Here is a 27490-nt window from a genome sequence, read left to right on the forward strand (position 1 = left end):
AATGCCAAACTCACGAGAGGAAAGGTGGAATATAAACAGATAAATGAATGCTACGAATGATTTATAAATAAAAACAAAGAGTTAAAATTACCCAGTTTTCCCAGTTCCACACCTACCACTGTTGGGACAAAGAACGAAGCACATCTTGGAAAAGCTACTTTTTTTTTGACTACAGTAGCAACACCATTGCCATTTTGGACTACAGCTCCCACTGGCCATGTTGGATGGGGAATTCTGGAATCTTTGTAGTACAAAGAAGCAAGTTTTCCATGCACTAGAAGGAAGTAACGGCTGGTCCATTTTGTTAAACATTCACAGTTTTCTCAAAGGCAATCCAAAGTGCAATTAGACCGAATGGCAATCTTCCCATAGGCATTGAGATCAGTAGTTTAAATGTTTAAGTTGTCAAGTTTTCAAATGGTATTAGAATTCATGGAGACATGCCTCTTTCTTGGAAGAAGAGAGAATTACTGTCTAAAGTACACAGACATATATATGCATTCTAGAGATTATTTCCAAATGGTGTTTACATTTGGGGGCACTTCAGATAATTTAGGACTTAAAGTTGTCCCTCCAGTTATTGCCTCTCTTGAACATTTTCATCTCTCTAGGATTTTTTTTTTTTTGCATCGCTACTCAAGGAGACACTAAATATCATTGAAATGTCCTAGCCACAGTGAATATGAATTCATCATTCATTAGCGATATGTATAGTAAAGAAGCAGCGAAGGGAAACCCTTAATCTCTTTGAAGCAATTAGACATTATTCTGAAGCCATTTGATTAATTTGCTTAATATAACGTATTTGTCTTTAGCATTAGACTCCCTCCCTCGTGTCATTCAGACAGCTTGCTATTTAGGTAGTTTGCTCCATACCTTTCATCAGTAGCACACTGGCACATGGAGTTTATATTGTGTTTTAGTTGTAATGGTTTCCATTGTTTGATATTGCAGCATCTTAGTGTTGTATCTGTCATGACCTGCTAAGAGATCTGGTGCTAAGGAAAGGTCAGCACAAAATTGTAAACAAAGCCTAGAATTCTGTTCCTGTTCACAAAGCATAGCAGCTCCGTGGTTGCTGCCTGGCCCCTGCTGACACCCCATTGCTTTAAATTGGGCTTTCTGCACACACAAGGGGTTGTTAGATTCCCTCTATGTCCGTGTTGACCAGGAAAGAACCAGATATGGAAATAACTGCTACAGTGTGTGTCATGGGGAAAAGATATTACTGTAGTTCAGATAACAAAATTATTTATTTATTTATTTATTTGTTTGTTTGTTTGTTTGTTTGTTTGTTTATTTGTTTATTTATATTTAAAACACACCCACACCCTTCTTTTTAAAAGGACCCAAGGTGGGGTACATCAATTAAAACACAATGTGAAAGCTAAACTACAATGAGTATACTAATACTAAAAAGGATCAAACAGATACCATGCAAAAAACATGAACACCACCAAAACATATTCAAAGCAGTAAGATAAAAACAATCCATTTTAAAAGCTCTACCCAGACAGCCAGTCACTCAGGGAAAGCTTTGCCTGCTTGCAAAAGGACAACAAAGATGGGGCCAGCTTGGCCTCCTGTGGGAGGGAGTTCCATAGTCTAGCAGCAGCCACAGAAAAGGCCCTCTCCTCTGTTCCCATCAGATGCACCTGTGAGGGTGGTAGGGCTGAGAGAAAGGCCTCTAAATTCTATATGCTGTACTACATTCTGCAAATTTCTGTTTGGGTATTCAAGGCCATACTCTTGGAATATTATTAAAAGGGAGTGAGATTTAATCCTACATTTAAAAGAGCATATCCTGTTCAGGTTTCAAAGAAGAAACCAATTTATACGAATCTTTCCTTTGCTGTTCAGTTCTGCTTTTTCACTGATTTAAAATTGTCCTCTCAAAGCTTGCCTTGTTCTCTGGTTCTTTTTGCTTGGCTATGTCCTTTCCTGTTTCACATCTGCTTTATGGCAATGTTGTTAAATGTTGCTTTGTTGGCTGCCAGCAACATGGCTCTTTTTGAATTGTTGTCAAGTGCTTTTCCAGACATGATGTACATATGACAGAAAAGTGCTGAGAGTTACATTCATCATTCACTTTTGACCAAAATCTGTTTTTACAGAAGGTATTAGTACATGGAAAATTCAGCATCATGGTGGATGACTCCTACATGAGAGATACTTCTTTCACACTTATTTCTAGTGCCACGAAAGACATCTTTTTTCTCCTAGCAAAAAAGATGCTTTAAAAATACAAACAGCTTATTGTAGCGACCACCTGGAACAATCATGTGAGACATTCATTCCCATCCACTTATTGTCCAATCCCAATGTAACGACTCCTTCATTAAGTCTTCATCATAGTGATTTGGAATCGAGTCACAGGAAAACAGTTCCTCATTAGTATAACTATGAATGAAGCATCTTGTGAGTGAACAACAAAGCAGTGGTAAAAATTTGCTTAGAAGTATTCTTCTGGCTAGATAAGTTCTTTGGCAACTCTTTAAAAGATTTATTTATTTTATTTATTTATTTACAATATTTTTTAGCCGCACCATTGCCAGTGGCTTTATTTACAGTGCTATTGTCAAACATTTTTAGAGAATAAAAAGTTTTAGGACAATAAACAATTGATTTTATTTGCAAATTCAGTAATATATGCCTGACTACATTAAAATGATTCTCAAAAGCATTGGCTGTGATTTTCCTAGCTGTTGATTTTACTTATTAACAGCACAGGTGCTAGTCATAATAAATCTTCACCTTGGTATATACAAAGTATGTGTTCTAAAACTACGGAAAATCACCTGAAAAGGTTTTTCTGCAACAAAAGAGCTTCCTGAAATTTAAAAAATGTATAATTATTATTGTCATAAATTAGAACTGCAGAGTTGGAAGGGACCCTATGGATCATGGAGTCCATAGGGTCCCTTCTATAACTAACATAACAATTCAAACCTTATGTTATTGCAGATTCATCCTTCCGTAGTTGTTTGTGATAGTACTGTACATTATTTGCTAAGAAGTTTGGTTCTTGGTGTGATACATTTTAAGAGTGCAAACATAGACATGTTTTCATATCCTTTTCCACCTAATGTGGGCAATTTTCAGACTGCTAGTTTTCTGTGAGAGATACTTGAACTGCAAACATAATAGCCAAATCTTCTATATAGAAAGAAGCAGCCTTCCCTATGAGTAGTTGAAATGGGTGGGAGAAACAACATTAGTGGAAATGAAAACATCATCTTCCTGATCTTCAAAGCAACTACAGTATTTCAGGCTCTAATTAACTGGGGTGAAGAATCATTCTCACAGATTTTATGAACAAAATCTACTTTGACCCTGAAACTACAGTGGCAAGGGAGAAAACTTGAATATGGTTTGAATGAGAATGATTACATTATTCATGTTATCTAGTTTTCTTCTCCCCAGTATAATAACTCTTGTCAGTCTTTTATTCTATCTCCCTAGCATTTTGTCTAATTGACACAATCTATATCCATAGATCTCTGTCCACAGTTTTGCGTGTGAAGATTCATCAGTGTAATCCTCTGCATTATCACTGAACCTCTTCTGGTTTAATCCCACATACCTTTCAAACTCTCTTCCCGAGTTATAAATCAGGCATGTTGTCCCCCTACTCCAATTCCCAGAGTGTCCTTAAATTAATATGGGGCCTGATAGTACTGCCATTCTCCTTGGAGACTCTTGTTATCTCTTTCCAATGCAGTTGTGACATGTTGGTGTTCTTCTCTATATCCTGGGTAGATAATGGGTCTGAAAAATGCACATGACCTCCAAACTTCTTCCTCATCGGAATGAGTGGTGTGTTCCTGCTGTTGAAATAAAAAACTATTAATCTTTCCAGGACCTTTGAGTGTTGTGTGGAGGGTTATCACATTGTAAGTTTACATAACAGAAGCTAAACTGTATTTTTCTTCTCGGTCGGTTCTCTCTTATTATCAAATAAGAGTCAGTCTCCCTCAAAACGCTCCTTTCCATTTGTGTAATAAACATAAGAAATCAGCACCATTTGCCTGGTAAAGTTAGACTTGGCTCCCTTCAGAAATTATGCTTCTCCTTTCATACTTCAGTGACAAGAATGCATGCTTCAGTTTTCTAAGTGAAAAGTAACCGAGGTGAATTTGTATTTGACTAAATAAATTTACATCGCTTCAAAGTATAAATTTACCTGAGTATTGCATCATAAATATGCATTGTCAAGAAGCTCCCTTATTAGATCTAGTGATTTCTTATCCTTCTAAGCAAAGTAAAATATACGTATTCAATACAATAGAGGTATGCACAATATTTAAATTTACCTACAGTTCTTTAGAATTAAAGCACAATACATGATTGATAGCATTTTGTTGGCCTAAATATGATAGAGCATAGGGAGGTCCACTGACATCTACTGAGGTCACTAAGTAATCCATTGAACTCAATGACAAAACACTCACTGATTTGTATGGAGCAGGACTATAACTTGATTATTGACATAATAAAATAAAGAAGCCTTGGTCAGCCATTTGAAAACCTTATCACAGAGCTTATAAGTGACAAGTTAAAAGTAATATAGCTACTTGCTACTTGTTATTTTTAAGTAACTTAATTTGAAAAATAACAGAAGGGGTAGTTCCAAAGTTACATTTTGGTGGAATGAGTAATATTTTATAGTTATGTTCAGAAGTTACTTTTAAAGGCCATTTTAAAACATTTTAGTAGTATTTAGTGGACTGTAGTTGCCTACATATACTGGCTTAAGTGCAGTGATGTAAATTATAGTAATACATTGGTTAAGGAGTCTCTGCTTGTTTCTCATTTTGTGCCAAGTTACAGTACTAGTGTGTGATGAAGAATACAAGTGGCAGTTCCTTACCCATTGACAATTTACTTTTGCAGTTTACGCCATTGTATTTATGCTAGGATACATAAGCAATAGAATTCTTGTCATAGTTTTATTTTTATTTTTATTTTTTGGTTTGTATTTCTGTGATAGTTTCCAAACAAAACTGAAGAAATGGATTTTGATCCATGAAACCTTATACGGAAACAAATCTGTTAGTCTTTAATATGCCACAATGCTGTTTCCTTGAGGTCTCCCATCTTACTCCTTTAATTTTGCCAACAAATGTGTTTGAATTTTCAAGGTGCAGTATCAAAGCTGTCCACTAGAGGGAACCAGTGATTACCTTCATTCTTCTGGCATACTGGATAGGACAGTGTAACCCATTACTTTTGCAGACACATCATGCAAGATAATAATAATCTGCATATGCACATTAAGACAAGAAAACCACAGTGGGATTTTAGAAGATTAGGGGGGGAAAGTAAAGGGGTTTTTGAGAAGTCCCATTATTCAATATGTAAATACCACTTACCTCCTACACTCTTCCTACCAAAAGTCTCCTCCCTCCTAAACCTTCAAAAGAATTTCCCATAAGCTCTAGCCCAAATATGAACAAAGAAAGTGTACAGACCTTTGTCTCTTTATAAAAAATGTACGGTAATCACAGCATAGTAAAACATGAAAAGCAACATGAAAACTAAGATAGCCATGTAAAAATTGAAAGGATGACATATTCTCTGAATGCAGAGAGAGGAGACTTACTGCAAGTACAACCCCTAGTCAATCAGATCACATTCTGATGGAATGCCTCCATTCCATCTCCCCATCTAACGAGAGACACAGTATGCTGTCCCATGGAATAAGTTTCCCTCTTTTCTGAACCATATCCCTATAATATAAACCATTTAAGCCATCTTCATCCAGAACCAACTCCTAAGTGATTAATTGATTTCCTATATCTGAGCTGCATTAAAAAGTAGGAGTTTTTAAGGCTAGAAGGTCCCTATTCATTGTCATCCAAACTTGACTTTTCTTATTGAAATCAGTGGGAGCTAGAGAAGGGTTAGCTTTGTCTGAATCATGCCCATTGAAACACAACTCTTGGCTACATGGATTTTTTTCCCCACAAGAATCAGTAGTTTGTTGTTGTTGCCAACAATAATTTATCAGAAGAATAATATCCTGTAGCTTCCTTGGTGAAGAAAACAAATACCCTTTTTCTTTAATATAGTACAGCACCTCCAGTCTTGGGCTACATTTGGTAAATTTAATTAATGCTTTAAAAATGGCCTGTTTTGTAAAATGATCAGTTTTTAACTTAAGTAAATTACTTTCTTTATGACTAATAAATTAAAGGAATTACATCTTTTTCATACAGTGTGGTAGGCTCATAAATCCTCCAAGCAGTTAGCTAGTAGTTTCACTTGATTACCTTTTTCCATTACTGTTTTTTATAATCTTTGCAGGAGTAGAGAATTCATTCAGCCTTAATAACATGAGAGAAATATTGATGAGAAGCTTGTTTAATTAGTGAACTATATCCTGGATGTCAGTGCTGTTTCAGATTCTGACAAGTGACCTGATAGATCTTTCTTGTGTCTTGCCTGACAGGCCTCAGACATTTCTCTTTAAGCATTCATGCATACCTTAAACAGCTATATGGTTCTAAATGGACATGTTCTCTTGTAAATAGCCTTCAAACAACATTATGAACAGCCCTTTGGAGCTAATTTATCCAATATACCAGATGACCAAGGTCAGAAGTTTAGTAAGGAGCTATTACTCACCCTTTCACTAATTAAGAGTGTTTCTGGACATTCCTCTTATGTGATTTTTCATCATAGTGTGGCTCCAAAATACCTTCTCTGCACAATCTTTATTTGCAAAAATGAAATACACCTTCTCTCCCGCTAATCCTACTTAGCTGAATAGCAGCAAGAGGGGGAAAAAACACTTTTAAGATATTTATTTTAATTGAATATATACTCTAATTAGAAAAGGGCAATTTTCTGCTTGAAGAGATGATCTGTTCCAAAGGGCTATCTAGCCAAGTCCAATTCAAAGACAGTCATCCATAAGAAGGGAGTAGGCCCAGTGAGTCAACACTTGAGTCAAATGGTCCCACTTTTGCTGTGGCTTCCTTTAGTGTAGGAAGTTGCACTTAGAGTAGTCCCATTTGAATCATTTTTTTAAATCCAAAGTGGAGGCCATCCGCCGTGACCTTTCTTCTTTTTTAAATACAATGGATTGAGCAGAGATGTCCAGCGCTCCGTCCTGCCCGGTTATTCTCGACTCCTTTCAGCCTGTAACACCAGATTTGGTAGGCAAGGCGCTTGATCGCTGTCGGGCCACCACCTCTTCTCTCGACCCTTGCCCGGCCTGGCTAATCAAAGCAGCCAGGCCGGTAACAACTGAATGGGCCACTGCAATAATTAATGGGTCTCTCCAGGAGCGCAAGGTCCCCCTCGCCCTCAAGGAGACACTCATTAGGCCCATTAGGAAGAAACCAAATTTGGCGGCGGACGAAATTGGCAATTATAGGCCCGTCGCCAATGTTTCCTTCCTCAGCAAAGTGGTTGAGAGGGTGGTGGCAGATCAGCTTCAGGCGCTCTTGGACGAAACCAGTGCTCTGGACCCATTTCAGTCAGGCTTCAGGCCACGCTATGGTACAGAGACGGCACTGGTCGCAGTGTTGGATGACCTGTTGAGGGAGGCCCATGGGGGCAACATGTCCTTGTTGGTCCTCCTCGACATCTCAGCTGCCTTTGATACCGTCGACCACGGTATCCTCCTGGGGAGGCTCTCCGAGTTGGGAGTCGGTGGCCTGGCACTTGCCTGGCTCCGCTCCTTCCTGGAGGACCGCCCCCAGACAGTACAGCTTGGGGAGAGGGTCTCAGCCCCGTGGAATCTCAATTGTGGGGTTCCACAGGGGTTGATCATCTCCCCAATGCTGTTTAATATCTATATGAGGCCGCTGGGCGGGGTCATCAGGGCTGATGACACACAGCTCTACATCTCCTTTACACCAACTTCAGTGGATGCCGTCCGGTCCCTCCAGCGCTGCCTGGACACTGTACTGGAATGGATGTAGTAAAATGGATTGAGGCTGAACCCGGACAAGACGGAGGTCTTGAGGGTGGGCGGCCCTTCCGTCAGCGGCATAGGTGACTCCCTCTCCTTTGGAGGGACGACCCTTGCCGCAAAGAGTGAGGTCCGCAGCTTGGGAATACATCTGGACCCGGCGCTTACCATGGAAACCCAGGTGGCGTCCGTGGTCCGCTCTGCCTATTTTCATCTATGGCGGATTGCCCAGCTGCGACCATATCTTGATCAGGGGGCCCTCACTACTCTAGTCCATGCGCTCATAATCTCAAGATTAGACCATTGTAATGCACTCTACGTGGGGCTGCCTTTGAGGCTGACGCGGAAACTTCAGATGGTCCAGAATGCAGCAGCCAGGCTCCTTAGTGGGGTGAGAAAACACCTACACATCTCCCCCACCCTGGCTGCTTTGCACTGGTTGCCCATCCGTTTCCGCGTTGACTTCAAAGTGCTAATGATCACTTATAAAGCCCTAAACAGTTTGGGACCTCAATATGTGGCAGATCGTCTTCTCCCACCCAGATCTACCCGGATCACCCGATATAGCTAGCAGGGGTGGCTGAGGGGTCTGACGCCGAGAGAGGTCTGGAAGGAAAAAACAAGAAACCGGGCCTTCTCGGCGGTGGCCCCTCGGCTGTGGAGTGCCCTCCCAACAGAAATTCGGCTGGCACCCTCGCTGGGTGTTTTTAAAAGCCAGTTAAAAACTTGGTTATTCAAGAAGGCCTTCCCTCCAGTCAATTAAGTCTTTCTCTCTCTCTCTCTCTCTCTCTCTCTCTCTCTCTCTCTCTCTCTCTCTCTCTCTCTCCCTCTTTTTTTTTTTTTTTTTTGGCTATTCCATCTTGGTAATCCTTTAAATTAATTGTTTTAAATTGAAATTTGTAATTTTATGATTTTATATATTTTTATACTGTTTTGTTTTATTTTGTAAGCTGCCCCGAGTAGACATGGTCTAGAGGGGCGGGGTAAAAATCAAATAAATAAATATATAAATAATAAATAAATAAATAAATAAATAAATAAGAACTTATTCACTAAATCCGCATTGATTCAGTGAATCTACGGTAGTGTGATTTAAGATACTAAGCGACTTGAGCAACTTGATTTTTGCCAGTGAATTCCTGGACATCAGAATGAATAGACTAACTTGTTAACCTGGCCACAATCTTCCAAGCTATAGCAAAATTGGGAAGTAAATTCCAAACTAGTACTCTTGGAGAGGAGTTTGAAACCACACACATCCCACAAGCCATTTGAAGACTGCCTCGTAACTTATCTTAAGAAGCACCATCAGCACAAATGACTGTCAGAAAACTTTGAGACTTTAAAATATAATTTGTTGAACTATCCACAAGATCTTGGTGAACAGCTTGAAGAAGATGAATTATCGTTGAAAACTAGTAGTTTGCTATTTGCTTGATTTTTTAGCAGTCTAAGAGAGGTATCCGCTCTTACATTGTATTTTTAATTTAGTATCTCTTCTCTACATGTACATTAAGATGTTTAATTTTTATTCAAACCTATGTATGCTTTTCTTGGTGTTGCATTTCCTCTTTTTTATGGGTGATGTATATATGGTCGCACTATTTCCCATTATTTCACTGTTACTGTTTTGCCGCTTGCTCATGCAGTGATCACCTGCCCCTACTGCATGGCATGAATATTGAATATAGCTTGTAGAAGTGCCTGAGGGGGTATTAGAGGAAAGGTATTGAGCTTGAGAGGAAGAAACACTTGCTGGCAAGGATTAGGTCCTCAGGGAGAAATTGCTGAAGCCAATCTCAAGTAGGTTATCAGAGGAGCAGTTCTGAAAAGGGAAACAATATGTCATTAAGGGCAATAAGCCTTTCCAACCTGGGACCTTCGAGATGTTTTGGACAACTCCCATCCTTTCCAGACAGCATCGTCAATGCTCAAGGAGAGTAGGACCGGTAATTCAAAGCAAGACAACAGGTTGGTGGACAGTGTTCTGTATTGAACACCTTAGACTCTCACTGTACAGGACCAACCACGACATTTTTCAGGGTGAACTGACCTGCTTCACATGAGTCTGGGTTGTGTGGGGAGGTAGATGAAGAAAGAATTGTGAATTGCTGCAAGGCTTTTAAAAGGACTGGCCCCAGGAGTTGGGTCATTTAGTCTCTGCTTTAGGCAGCAAAATGTCTCTGGTTGAAACTGATTGTTCTGTAACCTGTGATTTCCTGAATGGTTATGTGACAACATCTCTCTTGATGCCCACCATGGTTGATTGAATCAATTAATGCCAAGTGTAATTTGGTCTAGTACTGGGATCATAAGTATAGATTTCTTATCTCAGAAGTGCACCCTACTCTGTATTGCCGTCATATATTACTACCTAATAATTATGTTCAGGATCCCATTTACTGCATTTACTGAAGCATAAGTCCCACTTAAATCAGTGACCTTTACTCATAAGCCCATTAAAGTCTGCAGGCTTATGAATAGCAGTTGAAATCATGAAACAAATAATCAGGGCAAGCAAGCATTGCACCTGTCTGGGTGATATACAGTAATAGTGCTATGGGCAGGTTTACTTGTATGATGTGATAGCTTTCAGTCTGACGATTAATTTAGAGATTAGAATTCACAAAATGTGCATAACTCAGATATACACTGAAACACAGACTGCTGCTGTAATAGACCAGGTTTATTACTTTTTAGGCCTATAGTGAATACGTTTGCCAGGTCTCAGGGTACCACCTTGAAGTCCCCCCGAAACAACTATGATTCCTCAGTGTCCTAGCAGAAAGAAAAATCTCAAGCTCAGTGGCTCTCAAATTGAGTGGTACTAAAGGATGAGAAAGTTTTTTATTCTGTTTGTCAGGATGTCCACCTCTTCCCCATCTCAACTGGTGCCAGGGCTCACTGTTTGAGCAAGGACATGTTTGTATGTGTGTTTTACATGTTTGTATGCATTCCTTGGAAAAGACCTTGATGTTGGGAAAGTGTGAAGTCAAGAGGAGAAGGGGACGACAGAAGACGAGATGGTTGGACAGTGTCATCGAAGCTACCAACATGAATTTGACCCAACTCCGGTAGGCAGTGGAAGACAGGAGGGCCTGGCGTGCTCTGCTCCATGGGGTCATGAAGAGTTGGACACAACTAAATGACTAAACGATGACGACGATGTGCGTTTTGCACATGACAGTTGTTTCAAAAGCAATACAGGATGTCCATATGGTCTGTCTCATTTTCTCACTGTCAGAGACAACAGTTATTTTTCCATTATTCCCCAAGGCACAACACCTGTGATTTCATAAGGGCATGCCCCTGGCCTCAGCTTTTGGCTGTGAAATTCCAGGAAATGGGAAGGGGCTGATCCGGCAGACCTACCTGTGAATTGTTCCAAGAATATGGACAGATAAAGCCCACGTCCTGAAAACAATTACAGGCTGGTGTAATTCTTCACATTCCCCGGAGCAGTCCAAGCAATTAATGCTACAGTATGTCCCAAGTTATTATACCTGTGGACTATAAATGGACAACAGACAGGACTTCATGCCAAACTGTACGTTGCACCTATTTATCCTGTGAAAAGCTTTTCTACATTGCTGTTACCAGAATCCAGTTGGCCTGCATGGAGAAAGCAGCCTGGTGTGTGAGTAAGATTATCAATTTATATTGAAGAGGAAAGAGGATTGCTCTTTGAAAAGTGAATGTCTTGGGGCTTTTTTCATATTGGTTCATTCATATTTGAAACTCATCTATTGTTTTTTCTTGCCTGAACTGAACACTGACTGATAATTCCTGCAAGGTGCTTTAGCTCTTCAAAGGACTATACAAATATTAATTTGCTAAAGTCTAATAATCTTCCCTAACATGTCCTTGCCAAATAGCTCAGAGAAACTAGAGTTGAATAGTGCCACTGAGCAATGGAGCACACTGTTTAGTATGCATCTAATGTTACTTCGTTCACTGTCCATTAGTTTGCTAGCATATGTAGTCAAGGCAGGGGTGAAGAAGGCTTGTTTGGAGAAGAGAAACAAAGGGCCCATTTGGTAGGGCGGATGTCATGAAAGAGCGGGCCATTGAGCCTCCTTCTTGCATTGTGTAATGGGTCGTCCAGTTACAGCCTGTGGACCTAAATCGCCCTGTTGGCCTGAATCATCAGCTCTTGTTGCTTTCCTCTACCGGTCATCATCCAAATACAATTGTTTGATTTGCCGAGGAGCCTAACCTTTGCTTCTTATACAAAGGTTTGATGAATTTGAGTGAGAGTGTTTAGCACAGTTTGAGAAGCACCATGGTGAGATGTAGGATAAAAGGCAATTAGCTACAATGAAGCAAGGTGGGGCATGATGCCCAAAGTCTTAAACCAAATATAAAAAAACAGGTTTGAGTACATGCAGTAACATGCAGCCTATGATGAAGAACCTGCAGTTATAGAAAGTGAAATGAAAGCTGCTTTGAGAATATTTGGAAGAATTAAATCACAAGGGGTAGATGGAATACTTATAGAACTGTTTCAAGTCACAGAAAATGAATTTGTCAAACTCTTAAGAAGAATATGTGAACAAATATGGAAAATAAAAGAAAGGCTCACGGATTGGAAATGCTCACGGATTGGAAATGCTCGATATACATTCCAATCCTTAAGAAAGGAGATACCGAGACATGCAGTAACCATAGGACAATTGCTTTAATTTCCGTGCAAGCAAGGTGCTGCAACAAGGGCTTTTAGCTTATACGGAGAAGTAAATGCCTGAGCTTCAAACTGGATTTCAAAAAGGAAGTGGCACTCAAGTTCACATTTCAAATATCTGCTGGCTACTGGAGGGCACCAAATAATTTCTGAAGAATATCAGTCTATGCTTTATAGACTACAGCAAAGCCTTGGACTATGCAGGTCATAAGAAATTATGGGTTGTTCAAAAAGAAATGGGTGTGCTTCAGCCCTTGATCATCCTGATACGTAATCTGTATTGTGGACAAGAAGCTACCGTTAAGACGGAATATGGAGAAATGGAATACTTTTTCCTATAGACAAAAGTATTAGACAAGGGTGCATTTTATCACCTTATCTGTTCAGTCTGATTGCAAAATATATCATATGTTAAGATGAAAGAGGAGTGAAACTAGGTGGACAAAATATCAGTAATTTAAGATATGTAGATGATACCATTTTATGGCAGAAAGGAGCAATGACTTGAAATAATTGTTAGGGAAAGTAAAAGAAGAAAGTGCCAAAGCAGGATTACACCTGAACATGAAAAAGGCCAAAATCATGGCTGCAAAAGAACTACGTAACTGTAGCATTGACAATGAAGAAACTGAAATAGTTAGAGATTTTGCATACCTTGGTTCAATCATCAATCCAAATGGGGACCGCAGCCAAGAAATCAGAAGAAAACTGAAGTGCAGCACTGGGGGAATTTGAAAAGAACATCAAGTGTAGGGATATGTCCATGGAGACCAAAACCAAGATCATCTACACTCTTGCCTTTTTATTCACCAAGTATGGGTGGTGAAAGCTTGACAGTTAAGAAAGCAGACAGGGGAAAAATTGATTTGTTTGAAATGTGGTGCTGGAAAAGAGCTTTGCGGATATCCTGTACTGCCAGATAGACAAGATTGAAGCAAGTTTGAACTATCTCTGGAGGCAGAAAAAAAAAGTTGAAACTGAGTCTGCCCTACTTTGGGCACATCATGAGAAGGCACGATTATCTGAGAAAGACAATAATGCTAGGAAAAGTGGAAGGTGGCAGGAGAAAAGGAAGACCCAATGTGAGATGGACTGACTCCAACATCTACAACAGCTGAACAGGGTTGTTGAGGCCAGGATATTTTGGAGACTGCTCATTCATTGAGTTGTCACAAGTTGAAGGCAACCCGATGTCACATAAAAACAAGCAACTCTTTGAAATAGCGGTGGATAGCTTCAATGGTTTGGTGTCAGCATACCCTCTGTATTCCCCTGGGAGTTTCTTATTTTTAAAAGAGTCTTTTTGTGCCTTCTAAGTAGGAATGGGGCCATTTCCCCTATTCTTTTACTCTCTGTTTTAGTCCCACAAAGGTTCTCCCCCCCCCAAAAAAAAATAGAAGTGAAAACAAGTCTTTCCTGTTTCGGAAAGACACACACCTGGGACGAAGAGAGGCTAGAGAAGAAGGCCACAAGTGGACCAAGATTGGGGGGGGGGGGCGCTCTAGAGAATATAACAGACATTTTCATTTTAAAAATACATCCTTTTCAGAGTGTCAAGAGTCCGGGCTCGTGGGGTGGTTAGGAAACTGAATCTACTTTGTCCTGCTTCAATCTCCAGAAGAAAGTTCCACAGTATCATTTCCCAAAGAAACAAATCAGATGGTGATATTTGGACCCTTTTCCTTTCTTGGTTATAGCATCATGGAAAGATGTATTCTGGCATTGTACACTATAATGTACACTAGAATTGTAAGTGACCTTGATGGTCGGGCCATGCACTATTAGTGTTCCCATGGATATTGCTGCAGAAGAACATTGAACAATTAGTAAAACGAATAAAGGATGTTCTGATATGCCACTCAGGGATTGTAATTTTTATGGCACTTAGAAAAACTTTGACCTTCTAGCTTATTATGATTCAAGAAAAAATGTCAATATTTCTCTGCTTGCCAAGGTTGGTGGAATTTTAACAAGATATTGAGTGAAGCCGTTAATCCTCCAATAACAGATTTCTTTCCTTTGAACCTACAGTGATGAAAACTACAGTTTAACTATAGCTGTAGGAAAAGCAGGATTTTATTTTCATTTTTTTAATGGAGAAATTTGCTAAATGGTACTTCAGTTTCCTATTTAGCTCTGTTAAGCTGCATGGTGTTTGGCATTCCTACGTATCTTCTACACTGAAGCATTTTGTGCTGTATAGGAATAATGAGGGGAAATAATAAAGCAGCAGCAACAATGGCAGGATTAAAGCCTGAAGGAAAATGCATATCAGCCTTTCTGTTTTGATTATTCCTTTTGCAATATCCTTTTGTAATCATCTGCACTGCACTTACAACAATTAATGTTGCACAGTAAGCTCCAAATTTTGAGAAACTGGGATAACTGAGTATAACACTAATTATTAGTTTCTGTAACCAACCTTATTTGTGAAATCCTTTTCAGTATAGTATATTGTTACTAGTAGCTGTAAGGCATGAATTATTTGAAATATCAGGTACCTTGTTATTAAGGAGTAAAATGTATAGTACTTCCAGTGCCACATGGTCTTCTTCCTGCTCAGTACATGTTGCAGAGTTTCGAATTTTTAGTCAAATTCTTCGCAATAGAAATAAAGAGACTCACAGAAGAAAATAGTTTCAAGTTCCCCAGATAGTCCACCCCTTTCTCATTAACTGGCATTTACACTCTCAATAACTCACTCTGAGACACTGGTAGGAGAAATATAAAAATATTTTATTACTTAGTTGTGAACAGATCAACCGCAAACAGGGTGCTCTTTGAATTCAGAGGCTGGAAGGAATGATTGGTTCAGCTGGGTAGACTGAGAGTCAACCAAGATCAGAAAAGTACCTCCCAGTCACTCAAGCCACAGGCAACATGTGAGGTTGTTAAAACTCCAACAGTCGATACTAATAATTTGCTCTGGATTTTGAAAAATCCCATATCTTGAACTGAATGAGATGTATTTGGTTAGAATCAGGAGTTGTATGAATGGATGTAAGCCTCCTCCAAAATGGATCAAACCAAAGCCTGAACATTCTTGAAGATTTTGTCGCAGTTGAAATCTGAGAGAGGCCAAGCAGCATGCTTCCAAAAACATAATAATAATGTATTTCTCCCCTGCTCTGTCTATAAAGAAATCTCCAAGGTAGGGGAGAGATGGGAGGAAAAGGAGCTGTGATTTCATGATGGGCAGTTCAGCTTCTAATCACAATAGATAGTTTTGCTGAGGTTCTTCAATTCCAGTGCTTTGGGACATGTTGAAGTATATTCAGTGCTTTTTTGCTAGTTTTCTCCCCAAGAGGAAGAATATTAAAAGTGTCTATGGGAACTGGGAAGTACTGTGTCCTTGACTGAATAATAGTTATTCAAGTCTTCTGTATATGCTTTAGTCCCTGCACCTTCTGAAATATTACACATTTCTTGCCTAGGGAAATATGGTATTTTCATATAAACTGCCAAAAACACATGAAGTAGAGTAAGGGAAAGGCAATCACTTCCCCAACTGCCATCAATCCATCAAAATTTATTTTTAGAGTACTTGGTATGCTAAGATGAAGATGCTGTGATGCAGGCTGCTTTACACTGACAGGCAACTGGTCCATCTAATACGTTGCTTGTCCTGTTTATGAGCAGTGGCTTTCCTGGGGTGTAGGAATTGAATTGGCATGTGTGATATCACTAGCCTATGTTCGCTTTCCAGGTTTTGCAGGCATTTTCAGCCATTCTTTAAAAATCTACCCATGGTTTGCTGTTTTTAATCTAGGAGGGGGTGCAAAAGAAATCAGTGTATATGCCATGGACAGTAATGGGGTCTTCATCCCACCTTCAGTTTTCTGGATACTACTTTCTGGATCTAGTCTAAACTTCAGTCTAGTCATTTAGCAATACTCCCCCATGCTGCTCCTTTGAAGGGATTTCCGAGTAAACCTATTGTCAGTGAAGTGCCTCATAATTAGTACTTACTACATTAATTATTTAAATGCAATCCTCTCGATTTTTTCAGTGCAATTTCATCCAGTTGAGAACATTTCTCCCCTCCAAAAAAAAAAAAAAAAAAAAGAATTTTCTGTTCCATTGAAATTTTTGGGACTACAAAGGCAAGCTCATTAAAATTACACGGTCAATATACTGTAATTATTTCACTCTGGTTGCCATTTTTCACACAGTGTAGCCATCTGCCATACCATCCTACATATGCTTCTTCAGAAGAAAGTCCAAGAACGAAGGGCAGTGAAATGTAGCCTCTGGTAAATATGCCAGTGCTGCGGCCTGAAAACTTCATCAGCTTCTATTTTAAACACTGGTGATGTTAGACAGCTTTATTTCAATATACAGGAGCAGGGTGACAAAAAGGAGCCAGGTTCCTGGTGTGCTTTTGTCAACAAAATTGAGTCTACTTGGCACAGGAAAACACCAGAGAAGTGTGGGGAAATTAACTTTGAAGTCAAAGAAGTATCAGGCAAGTGGAGAGGCAACTGAGTTGGGGATGCAAATCTTTGTTCATTTCATTCTTCCAGGTGAGAACAAAAAAAAATGTGTTACTTGGCATTAATAGCATCGGCCCACATTTCATTCTCTAAAACCCACTGTTTTTGAAACAAACAGTTTAGTTAATGGGTTAATAATACTACTTCAAGAGATTGAGGCTTCTTTGTGTGCTGCATATCTGAATAACCCAGCTTTCTGTAATACATTGTGGGCATAAAATGTTTGACCAATGTTGGTCTCTGCTCCATAAACAATTCTTAGCATTCCTGTCGCTACCATCTTGATCTGTCATGTAGTTCATCTTTGCTAGGATCTGCCAAACAACACCTTGGTATTCCCATTCTTGTGTTAATGAATCACTCTCACTTTTGTCTCTTATTTGCATCATCACCTGGACATGACTCTCAGCAACATGGAGTGAATACAGGGGATGTGTCTCTGTGCTTCCTATATCTGAAGAAGTGGATTATGATCTATGAAAGCTGTAGTGCTGTATTTTATTTTATTTTTTAAAAAATTACATCTGTCTGATGTAGCCTTGCAAAAGTATCTTGGGTATAAAAGTATATCACAACAAAAGGAACGTTATCTGTTGCTAATCACCTTGCAGTCCTTAACACAGAAAGTTTTTTTTATTATGTCTTCCAGTGCTTTATGGGCAAGATGGCCTCCATGCATCATGTGAACAGAAGTATTGTGGCCGGGGAAGTAAGTGTATTGTGAACAAGGAGACTGATAAGCCTGAATGTAGATGCATAGAGGACTGCAAGCCCAGTTACATACCAGTATGTGGATCTGATGGTAAATTCTATGAAAATCATTGTGAACTCCACCGAGCTTCATGCTTGCAACGGAAGAAAATCTACATTATTCACAGCAAAGATTGCTTCTTCAAAGGTAGGGATTCCTCACTGATAAATCTAGAAAATCTACATCGTCTACTTTGTCTTGTTGGATCATGCACTGTGTTTTAATTCCAAACTTCTCAGGGGTTATATGTGATCTGTGATAGGATTAAGTGTCTAACTCTTCTTTAAAAAGCAATAATCATATGAACTAATACCTAGTTGACTTATTTGCATACATTAGGTTGTGCTTAGAGTAATTTAAGTTTCAAAGAACCCAGTGCTTATGAGTTTGTCTGACTCTAATCCATGGCATACTAAGCCTGCTTTGGTGTGTAGGAAATTTTATGCTAGTTAAACTATGTAGTTAGGTGAGTATTTGGATAAACTTGCTCTTTGGAAAAGAGCACTCAGTAGTGTGAGCATTGTACTTACTACTGTACTGTATAAATAGAGAAGTATGATTGATTTGTCTCTGAAGACACAAAACTTCTAACCAGATCCTTTTTAATATAATGTTGTAAGCTTCTGAACTCTTACAGCATTCCCTACCTACCCCATGCATGAGTATCTAGAGGCAAAGGGAAAGAACATTGATCAAATTGTCATACCGTATAGACCAAGAGCTGGCTGATGTGTGAACAAGGACAGAGGCAATGGTAACAATGCACAGAAAGGGCCAAACGTGCTGATAAAAATATTCTAAAGGAGAACTTGGGTCAGAAAAGGACTACTACAAAAGCAGTAGGAATGGAAACTCTGGTGTGTAGCTTCTTCACATGTAGCAGTGGGAGAGGTGCAATGTTTTGCCAGACTTCCATCTCCCTGTGTGCCTGGATGCTGAGGCAGGTTGAAACAATGGCAAGTAAGATTGGAGGGGCAAATACTGTGTTTCCCTGAAAATAAGACAGGGTCTTATATCAATTTTTACTCCAGAATGCATTAGGACTTATTTTCAGGGTATATATTATTTTTTCATGTACAACAATTTACATTTATTCAAATACACTCATGTCATCTTTGACTGGTTGCTGCACAATTCAGCAAAATGGTGGAGCATGGGGTTTCACTTAACAGGGGCTTATTTTGGGGTTCGGCTTATATTAAGAGCATCCTGAAAACTCGATCCACTGTATTCAAAAAAGGAGAGAGATCCCGGTAGATGTCCTCCACTTTAGATTTTAAAAATGCTGCAAATTGGTCAGGTGAGATATTAGTGGGAGGCCCATCACCCAGACCAATTCCAGTTAGATCGCGAACTATACGGAAAAGTTCTGCCTGCTGATTTGAAGCTTCACTTATCCGGTCAGTGAAGTGAGATCTTCTAGCAGCCTTCACCTTGGCCAGGTAATGGTTAGTTGTGGTCCTAAGAGCTTTCTTATTATAATCTGTCGGTTTTTCTCTCCAAGTGTACTCTAGCCATCTCCTATTTTGCTTCATAGCTTGTAGTTCCGGATTATACCAGTCCCCTGGCCGAGCTCTGCGATGGAGAGGGCATTTAGGAGCGATTGTGTCTACGGACCATCAAAATAGGCCCCTGCTCCCTGCAGGGAGGGAGTGCCACTGAGAGGTTACATTTTATTAGGTGATGATCTGACCATGACAAGGGGACTGACACCAGGTCAGTCACCATCAGACCATGCTCGCTCCGCTCGGTGGAAAGTACCAGATCTAGCATATGGCTGCCCATATGTGTGGGATCGTTAACATGTTGGGACATGTCCAAGGAAGCCATGGTTTCCAAGAACTCAAGAGCTGGACGAGAAACCCCTGCCTCTGCAAGGATGTTGAAGTCACCCAAGACCAAAAGCCTTGGGGACTCCAACAGTGCCACAGAGACAAAGTCTGCCAGCTCTGGTAGGGAGGTGGCTGGGTTGCGGGGTAACCCAGCAAGATCCCAATACCATCCCTGGCCCCAACAAACACGTGGAGGGCCTCCATACCTGGCTTCACCACCGAAGACCGTCTAGTAACCTCTAGAGTGTTTCTATAAACCATGGCTACTCCCCCCGTCCCTCCAGTCTGCTCTGGTAATGAACTGCATAACCAGGAAGACAGGCAAGGGTCAAGGGAACACCCCCTTCCCTGCCCATCCAGGTCTCAGTTATGCATGCCAGGTCTGCATCCTCCTCCAGAATAAAATCTTGAATAATCTGGGATTTATTGGACACAGACCTGGCATTTAGCAGCACCAGTTTTAGAGTGGAGGGCCGGCTGATCTGACTACCTCAAGACTGGCAGGTGGTCACAGTGCCAGAACAGTGAACAGCCTTCAAACATCTGTTCACTGTTCTTCTGTAATGTGTAGGCACTGTGCCAACGCCATATTTCTACCCGTAATCACTGGGGTGGCAAGCCCTCCTCTCCATATCAGAAAAAGAGAATTAAAGAAATTAAGGATAAGACTAGGGTGATACAATAAAATGACAATAACAAAATTAATGAATTTAGTATAATACTAATACAAATTAGAAAATTATCCATGCCAAATTAAACAAATTATCAGTTAGTGGATTATCAATTTAACAAATACAATAAAATTTAAATTTAAAAAATTTAAAAATTTAAAAATTTGAATTAAACACTTTAGATAAATGTAATTAAATATACATGTGACTCAAATAATATAATAAAGCAGTAAAATAAAACAAACTAAACTAAAATAGCATATAACTTATAACCAAAAAAATAAAATAAAATAACCAAAAAAATAAACACAAAAATCTCCCCCCACACAATTGGACCAGTCCCACAGTATATTAGCCACAGATCTTGTTTTCCCAAAGAGGCTGTTGGGAATGAGTTCGAATCTATGGGGCCAGAGACCCCAAACCGAGCAGTCAGAGGCAGAGCATGATGTAACCATAGAGGAAGGGGAAATATAATGCAAACCACAAGGAGTGTGACGCTTGCACTGTGTCTCTTCACAACATGGGGACAAGTAAAAAGTTCCCCATTAGACATGGCGAGGTCCGCAGCTTTAAAAGGGGCTCCCCTGGCCATTGATGTCCCAGTTGTAAACAGGCCCTCGGAAGAGTCCTCAAAAGCCCCCGAGAAAACCCCACAACAAGCCAGCATTGAACTTCCCAAGCCCTCAGCCAGTCTCACATCCTTGTGTTGTTGGAAAAGAGTGTTTGTGATGACCAGCTTGTTCGCTTCACAAAACTCTATTAACCTTTGCCATTTGTCCTCCACTCTTCCTCAGTAGCATTAAGCATCATATCTTTTAGCCTTTTGTTTCTGTTCATGGGGGTTTTTTTTTAGCAAAGATACTGGAGTGGCTTTCCAGTTCCTGCTCCAGGTGGACCGCATTTAGTCAGAACTCTCCACTATGACCTGTCCATCTTGGGTGTCCCTGCACGGCATAGCCCATAGCTTCTCTGAATTCCTCAAGCCCCTTCGCCATGACAAGGCAGCAATCGGTGAAGAAATCTAGCTTTCTTTTAAATTTAATTTTTAAAAATTGCATAGCCTTGGTATAAAAATTAAATGAATAGAAACTGTCCAGTTAGGCTGCACACATACTTATTACCACATGCTATGGAACTCAGATAAGGATTATTTGTATCCCACTACAGGGAATTTTGATGTACACTCTTCCTATCTGTGCTGAATTTAATTTTATTTCCAAGGCCAATAATGATGTAATGATTGATCTGAATGGGACTAACTGATTTTGTAGCAACACCAGGGTCATATGAGAGTTTAGGGAATTAGATAACTGCTTTGACTGGTCAAGGAGTGGGACTAATGAATTTAAGAGCTTTTTCAGGATATGTTGGATGAGGAATTAATTGGTTTGCCATCTGCAAAATATAGATTTTAGCAATTATTTTAATGGATATGTATAAATCATTCTATGCAATTTATGTGCAGATCCATGCCTCCATTTTAGTTACCCATGTCGTTAGTTTGGCATCATGCAAGTGATCCCTTTCCATCTATGATACTGGAGCTAATATAAAGCCATTATGATTAGCAGACATGAAGAGCTTTATCTTTCATGAATTTTTCAAATCCTCTTCACTGCCTTACCATCGCTGTCATGGCAGGATTATTTCTGATGACTGCAGATGGAGCAGGAGCTGGTTAAGAATTTGCTGTTTATAGCCAGCTGTGCTTCCTCAAGCCCAGAACAACAGATATTTGTGTTAGCCTTGATCCAATTGTAAAAAACCTAGATGAGAGTAATTTTCTATTAGTTCATTGTGACAATGTGAGTTTGACTAAGTTCTTCATTCTCCACTGGAATCAATGCTAACAGCTGAGGCTAACACAAAGGGATGTCTGCCAAGTAGAATTCTCTGTTCTCCGGATACTCATACATTCTTGGCTTTGACTTCTTTCGTAAATGATCATGAACTTGTATGTTTTTCAAGCTGTTTAAGGAAAGAATGTTTCTTCAGATTAAAGGAACCTTGGAGATCCCAGGGATTCAACTTGAGTCTTTCTCTACTCGGACCTGGTGCTACTGAACTGGGTCCCCTCCCTCTTTAGCACAACATTTTCGTGTGTTGGATGAAATACTTTAAATTATACTTCTGTGTACAACAGTTGCAAAAGGTTGTGTTTTTCAGAGCCATAAACATATCCCTTACCTTGTAAAACATCCTGTTTAATTTGTTAGAACCTTATTACAATACGGCCCCCTGTTCTGTCAGCATGAGAATCGAGGCTGAAAAGTTCAAGACAAAAGCACCGAGAGTAATTAGTGTATTGTACACAGAATTTTCACCAAGAGAGCTGAGTGTCTAACAACCACGACTGGGTTAGCAGAACAATTTACCATGTCTCCCAAGTGTCTTGACTTTCACATCACTGATTATGTGCTGACATTGTACCTAATGATACAATGTCATACTTGACTAGGTTTCTGTACAAATCATAAAGCTGTGTCTGAAAGGAGTAAGTTAGCATTTCTGGTCAAAGAAGTCTGAAATGTCAGAAGCTGATCGGTGGTTAGAATTTCACTACATTTCTGTATTGTAGTGATGCAAGCACTTTTGTGCCTTAGAGAAACCTTTTTGCAATATGGAAAACTGGTAAAAAATGATAAAAAAGGACAACAATACATTCCTTTTTCTTGGTAGCAAAACTAGCAAAAATGAAATAAGCTGTTCATTTCAGTTTATACAAGAGGCATAGAACATTTTAATTCAAATGCGCATAATAAATAATGAATACAGTAGGAGAATAGTCTTGTACTACTTTTAAGAAGAAAGGATATAATGACATACTGAAGTGATCCCTAACAGAGCAGTCCTCAGTTATGCATGGTTTCAGCTTGCAATTATATTCATTTTTCTTTATTTTTCTTTTTTTAAAAACCTTCCCATTCTGTGGAGCTGCAGGTCAGGGAACTGGACCGGCTACAGTGCTCATGGTGCTGCCTTAGAGAGGCCATTTCTTTTCTAAATGCTCTCTCATTAAAATCCTCTCCAAAAAGGCTAACAATAAATTTACGAGTTTGCACAAATCATCTTCAGCCATGCCAAAATTTCTGTGCATTTGCACTGGAATATTTTTCCAAAGTATTTGTATGGCTGGGTCACAGTCTAACCAAAGTTAAGAACTATTACAGTCTTTTCCTCTAATTATGTTTATGTCTCCCTTTCAGGGAAAAAATGCTTCTTGGTGTTTTGGATAAGATTAAGTTTAGTTAAAAATGACATTCAGTCGTGCCTAATATTGACTGGAGAAAGAGTATGTTTTCTTTACCTGAACAACAGATAGTCTCATGACATCTTAAAAGGGCTGAAAGCTGCCTTTAATCCTTTTATGGAGAAAGGCAGATAAAAAAAGTTAAAACATTTTAGCTGTATAGGTTTTTGAGGATTCCAGCTGATCCAACTACATCAGTGGAGTTCCGGGCACAGAAGTTTAAACAAAGTAAATTGGACTAGGATCTATATGACATTGTGTTGTTTTCACTGCTGTAAACTAGCACACCTACTCTTTTTGACATTTTATAGCCCACCACACTTAAACAAGCCTGTCATTTCTGGTAGCCTGCAGGAGATAAGGAAGTTTCAGCATTGTTTTTCACTTTCCAAAGTGCAGGTGTGAAGCAACATGTGAATGACAATACAGATTAAATTCCTGTTTTGATATAGTTACCCAATACCCAAGCAAAAAGCTTTGTGCCTCTTGCACACATAACAAATAATCAAGAACATTGATACCACTTTGATGGTGAAGGAACAATAGCTGCACCTATTAAGTTATTACAAAACTAGGATATATCTTCTTGGCTATTGTTATGCAGTTTTCCCTGCTTCCAGGCTTTTCTCACCTTTCCATCATCTTCTGCTGATACTGAGTAGAAGTTTGTGAGTGGGATTTCATTCATTCAGTTAATACAATTCACATACGCATTAGTGAGAACCTAAAAGCTGTCTGTATTCAGGGCTTGACAAGAAACACTGGCAACTGTGTCCTGTTGCCATTCAGTACATGCACATTAAAATAGGGTTGGTTTGTGCAAATTAAAGTGCATACATCATAAGACATTTTGAGCTGATGTGTGAAGAAAGTTCTAATATCCTTATGATCCTGAACTATAAAATATAGTGATAACTGAGACTAGAATGTTCAGTTAATGCTTTTAGTATTTGGATAATAGCTTCAATAAATAGAATCGCATTATATATGTGCCATGGCAAGGAAGTGGCTATGCAGAATTTACTCCTATAATCAAACCCCACTCATTGTAGTTTTGATATTTCTTTGCTGAAATTGTCAAAATGATTGAAAGACAATGGGTTTGTTGAGGCAGAAGAAAGACAGGCAAAATAGTCAAATCAAATTATCTAAAGTTCACAAATGTCTGTTTGAAATGTTATAATTTCTGAAAGAAATGTGATACAAAATACAGATTTTGATCCTCTCATCCACTCACAAGCATGCCATTTGATTGAAAAAGCAGCATTTATGCTATTTTATTTTCCAACATCACTGCAATAAATGTTAAGGAAATATTGTTTTCTGCTGTTTTAATGTGATTACACACCGTCACTCATCTCTTAGTATAACCGCATGCTCAGTTACATGAGTTGAAAGTCAATGGAAATCAGTGGACTTGTAAGTGTGCTCTGACTATGTGTTAAGAGCACAGCCCATGGCTTTTGCATATTTATACACATATATAATATATCCATTGTTACACTTTCTGTCATACGCAATGCTCACTTATTCCTCTTTGAACAATCAAAACATAAAGATCCCACAAAAAAAACTGAGATTTCTTCTCTGGAAAAATAAAAAGTCTGAAGAATATATCCATAGGCATAGCTTTTCTAAAGATTCTCTGTACTATTTCTTTAAAATAGGCTGGCAAATGGTTCCTTTAACTATATAAAAACTGGTGAATGATGCTCTCTGACCAGCCTGGCAATATAGCTGCTATTATTACCATATATACATTATTTCCTTCTACCACCCCCAAGTCTCATTACTTAATTTCCTATTCTTTTCTTTATATCTATTTTCACTTTTCTGTGCTGTGGAAAAACATTGCTTCGATATAGGAAAGGAGTTTAAGACAGGTCTGGATAGCTGAGGATTGGAAGATACCTGATATATTTTGGATACCTGTCTTTGGAGAAAAACATGGGAGAACTGCCTTGAGAGACTGGAAGATAATGGCCAAAGTCCTGTTTCCTTGTATAACTATAGCACGGACAGTGGTGAAAGGAATTTTCCATGTTTATTTATTTATTTATTTATTTATTGAATTTATATGCCGCCCACTCTACCCAGAGGTCTCTGGGTGGCTGTTTGTCAAATTTCTGCTCAGAAACTGATAGCATAAACAATGGCACACTCAGTCACATTTCTGGCTGCATAATAAAGGACAAGGGAAAAAGGGAAAACCACTAGAGCAGTCATGCTTCTTCTGTGCATGGTTTTCCTAGGAACATTTTGACCACTGAATGCATTTGTGCGGCATATGGAATGGAGTGGAAAACCAGTAAAGGGACAAGTGGACCGATAGTACAGGGATTGAGTTACATGAGAAGTAAACAAACTGAGCAGCACAATTCTGAAGAGAGATGCAATAAAAATGAGATGTGATGAATTGAACAGAGAAGACAGTTGCAGTAGTTAAGATAGGAGGTAACTATACAATGATTCAATATTTGATTTTTTTTAAAAAAAAGAACCATCTTTCTCATTATGTATCATAATTGAAATAGCTGTTGTTTAGTCGTTAAGTCATGTCTGACTCTTCATGACCTCGTGGACCAGAACACCCCAGGCCCTCCTGTCTTCCACTGCTTCCCGGAGTTTGGTCAAATTCATGTTGATAGCTTATGTGATATTGTCCAGCCATCTCATCCTCTGTTGTTCCCTTTTCCTCTTGTATTCACACTTTCCCAACATTAGGATCTTCCCAAAAGCAGGGTCTCTGCTTTTTAAGATGCTGTCTAGGATTGCCATCGCTTTCCTCCCAAGAAGCAGGCATCTTTTAATTTTGTGGCTGCTGTCACCATCTGCAGTGATCTACTTCATTATATTCTTGTGAGACTCTGATTTTGCCCTACACAAATTAACTTTATCTACATCAGAAAATCAAGTCATTGTTTGACATCAGTTTCAGATTACAGTGGACCCTCGACTTATAAATGGCTCCACTTAGAGACTTTTTGAGTTACAGACTTCTCTGGCAGCAAAATTTAGGTTTAACTTGCAGCCGGAGAATCAGCCTACAGACCGGGGGAAAAAAGGAACAAAAATGGCCAGTTACAGATTAATCGGTTTTCAATGCATTGTAGGTCAATGGAGCCTCGGCCTACAGACTTTTCAACTTGCAGCCATCGTTCCAGTACGGATTAATTCCGTAAGTCAAGGGTTCACTGTAATGTTTTGCCTTCTCATTCAATTAAAAAATATCTAAATATTATTTTTGGTGAAAAAATCAGTTTTATTTATTTATTTATTTTTAAAAAAACCTTGTGCACTAAATTGTGGTTCACATCATCCTTCCCGTTAGTGGAAGAGTGTGAGTTCCTTTTGGTTTCTGAGGACAAGAACATCATTGGTTGGATATAATTTTACTCTTCCTTGAAAAGGTTCTGTGTCTGGCAGTAAAAGCATGGCCAATTGAAAATTTAATTATAGATTGGATCTGTGGAACATAATGTCTCCCCTCACCATTAGCTGAAGTCAACATTCACATTTCTAATTATCAGGTTATATGGGCTTCCCTAAAGGACAGCTCAAGAAATGCTTTCCTATAGAATGATATGCTATCTTCATCTGATTATGAGACACAGGATGTCTAAGAGAATATTTATTTTAATATTCTTATTGATTCAGGGTTTCCTTATTTTATAAAACACAACACTAAACAGAGAGGCTTACAGATGGAATGTGGTGAGAGGCTGTAGAGGTACAGAATGATGAGAGGATTTAGAAAATAAACATCAGTCATCTAGACTTTCTGAATAATTTCAATAAATCCAGTGACAACCACCAACATATATTGCATTCATATATGGTGAATTAATTGAGACCTGCATCTATGCTGTAGCATTGATTAAAGAAGGC

General features: G+C 39.1%; 1 protein-coding gene across 2 annotated transcripts in view; it reads left to right on the plus strand.

Annotated features, from left to right (window-relative positions):
• Nucleotides 1–27490, plus strand: part of FSTL4 (follistatin like 4) — a 573664-nt gene that overhangs the window by 162253 nt on the left and 383921 nt on the right. For both annotated transcript variants that reach the window (XM_072990161.2, XM_072990162.2), the window contains exon 4: nt 17745–17993. In XM_072990161.2, the coding sequence (XP_072846262.2) occupies nt 17745–17993 (249 nt within the window). The remainder of the gene's footprint in view (nt 1–17744; nt 17994–27490) is intronic.

The sequence above is a fragment of the Pogona vitticeps genome, chromosome 2 (assembly GCF_051106095.1).
Source record: "Pogona vitticeps strain Pit_001003342236 chromosome 2, PviZW2.1, whole genome shotgun sequence".
In the NCBI taxonomy this organism is placed as follows: domain Eukaryota; kingdom Metazoa; phylum Chordata; class Lepidosauria; order Squamata; family Agamidae; genus Pogona; species Pogona vitticeps.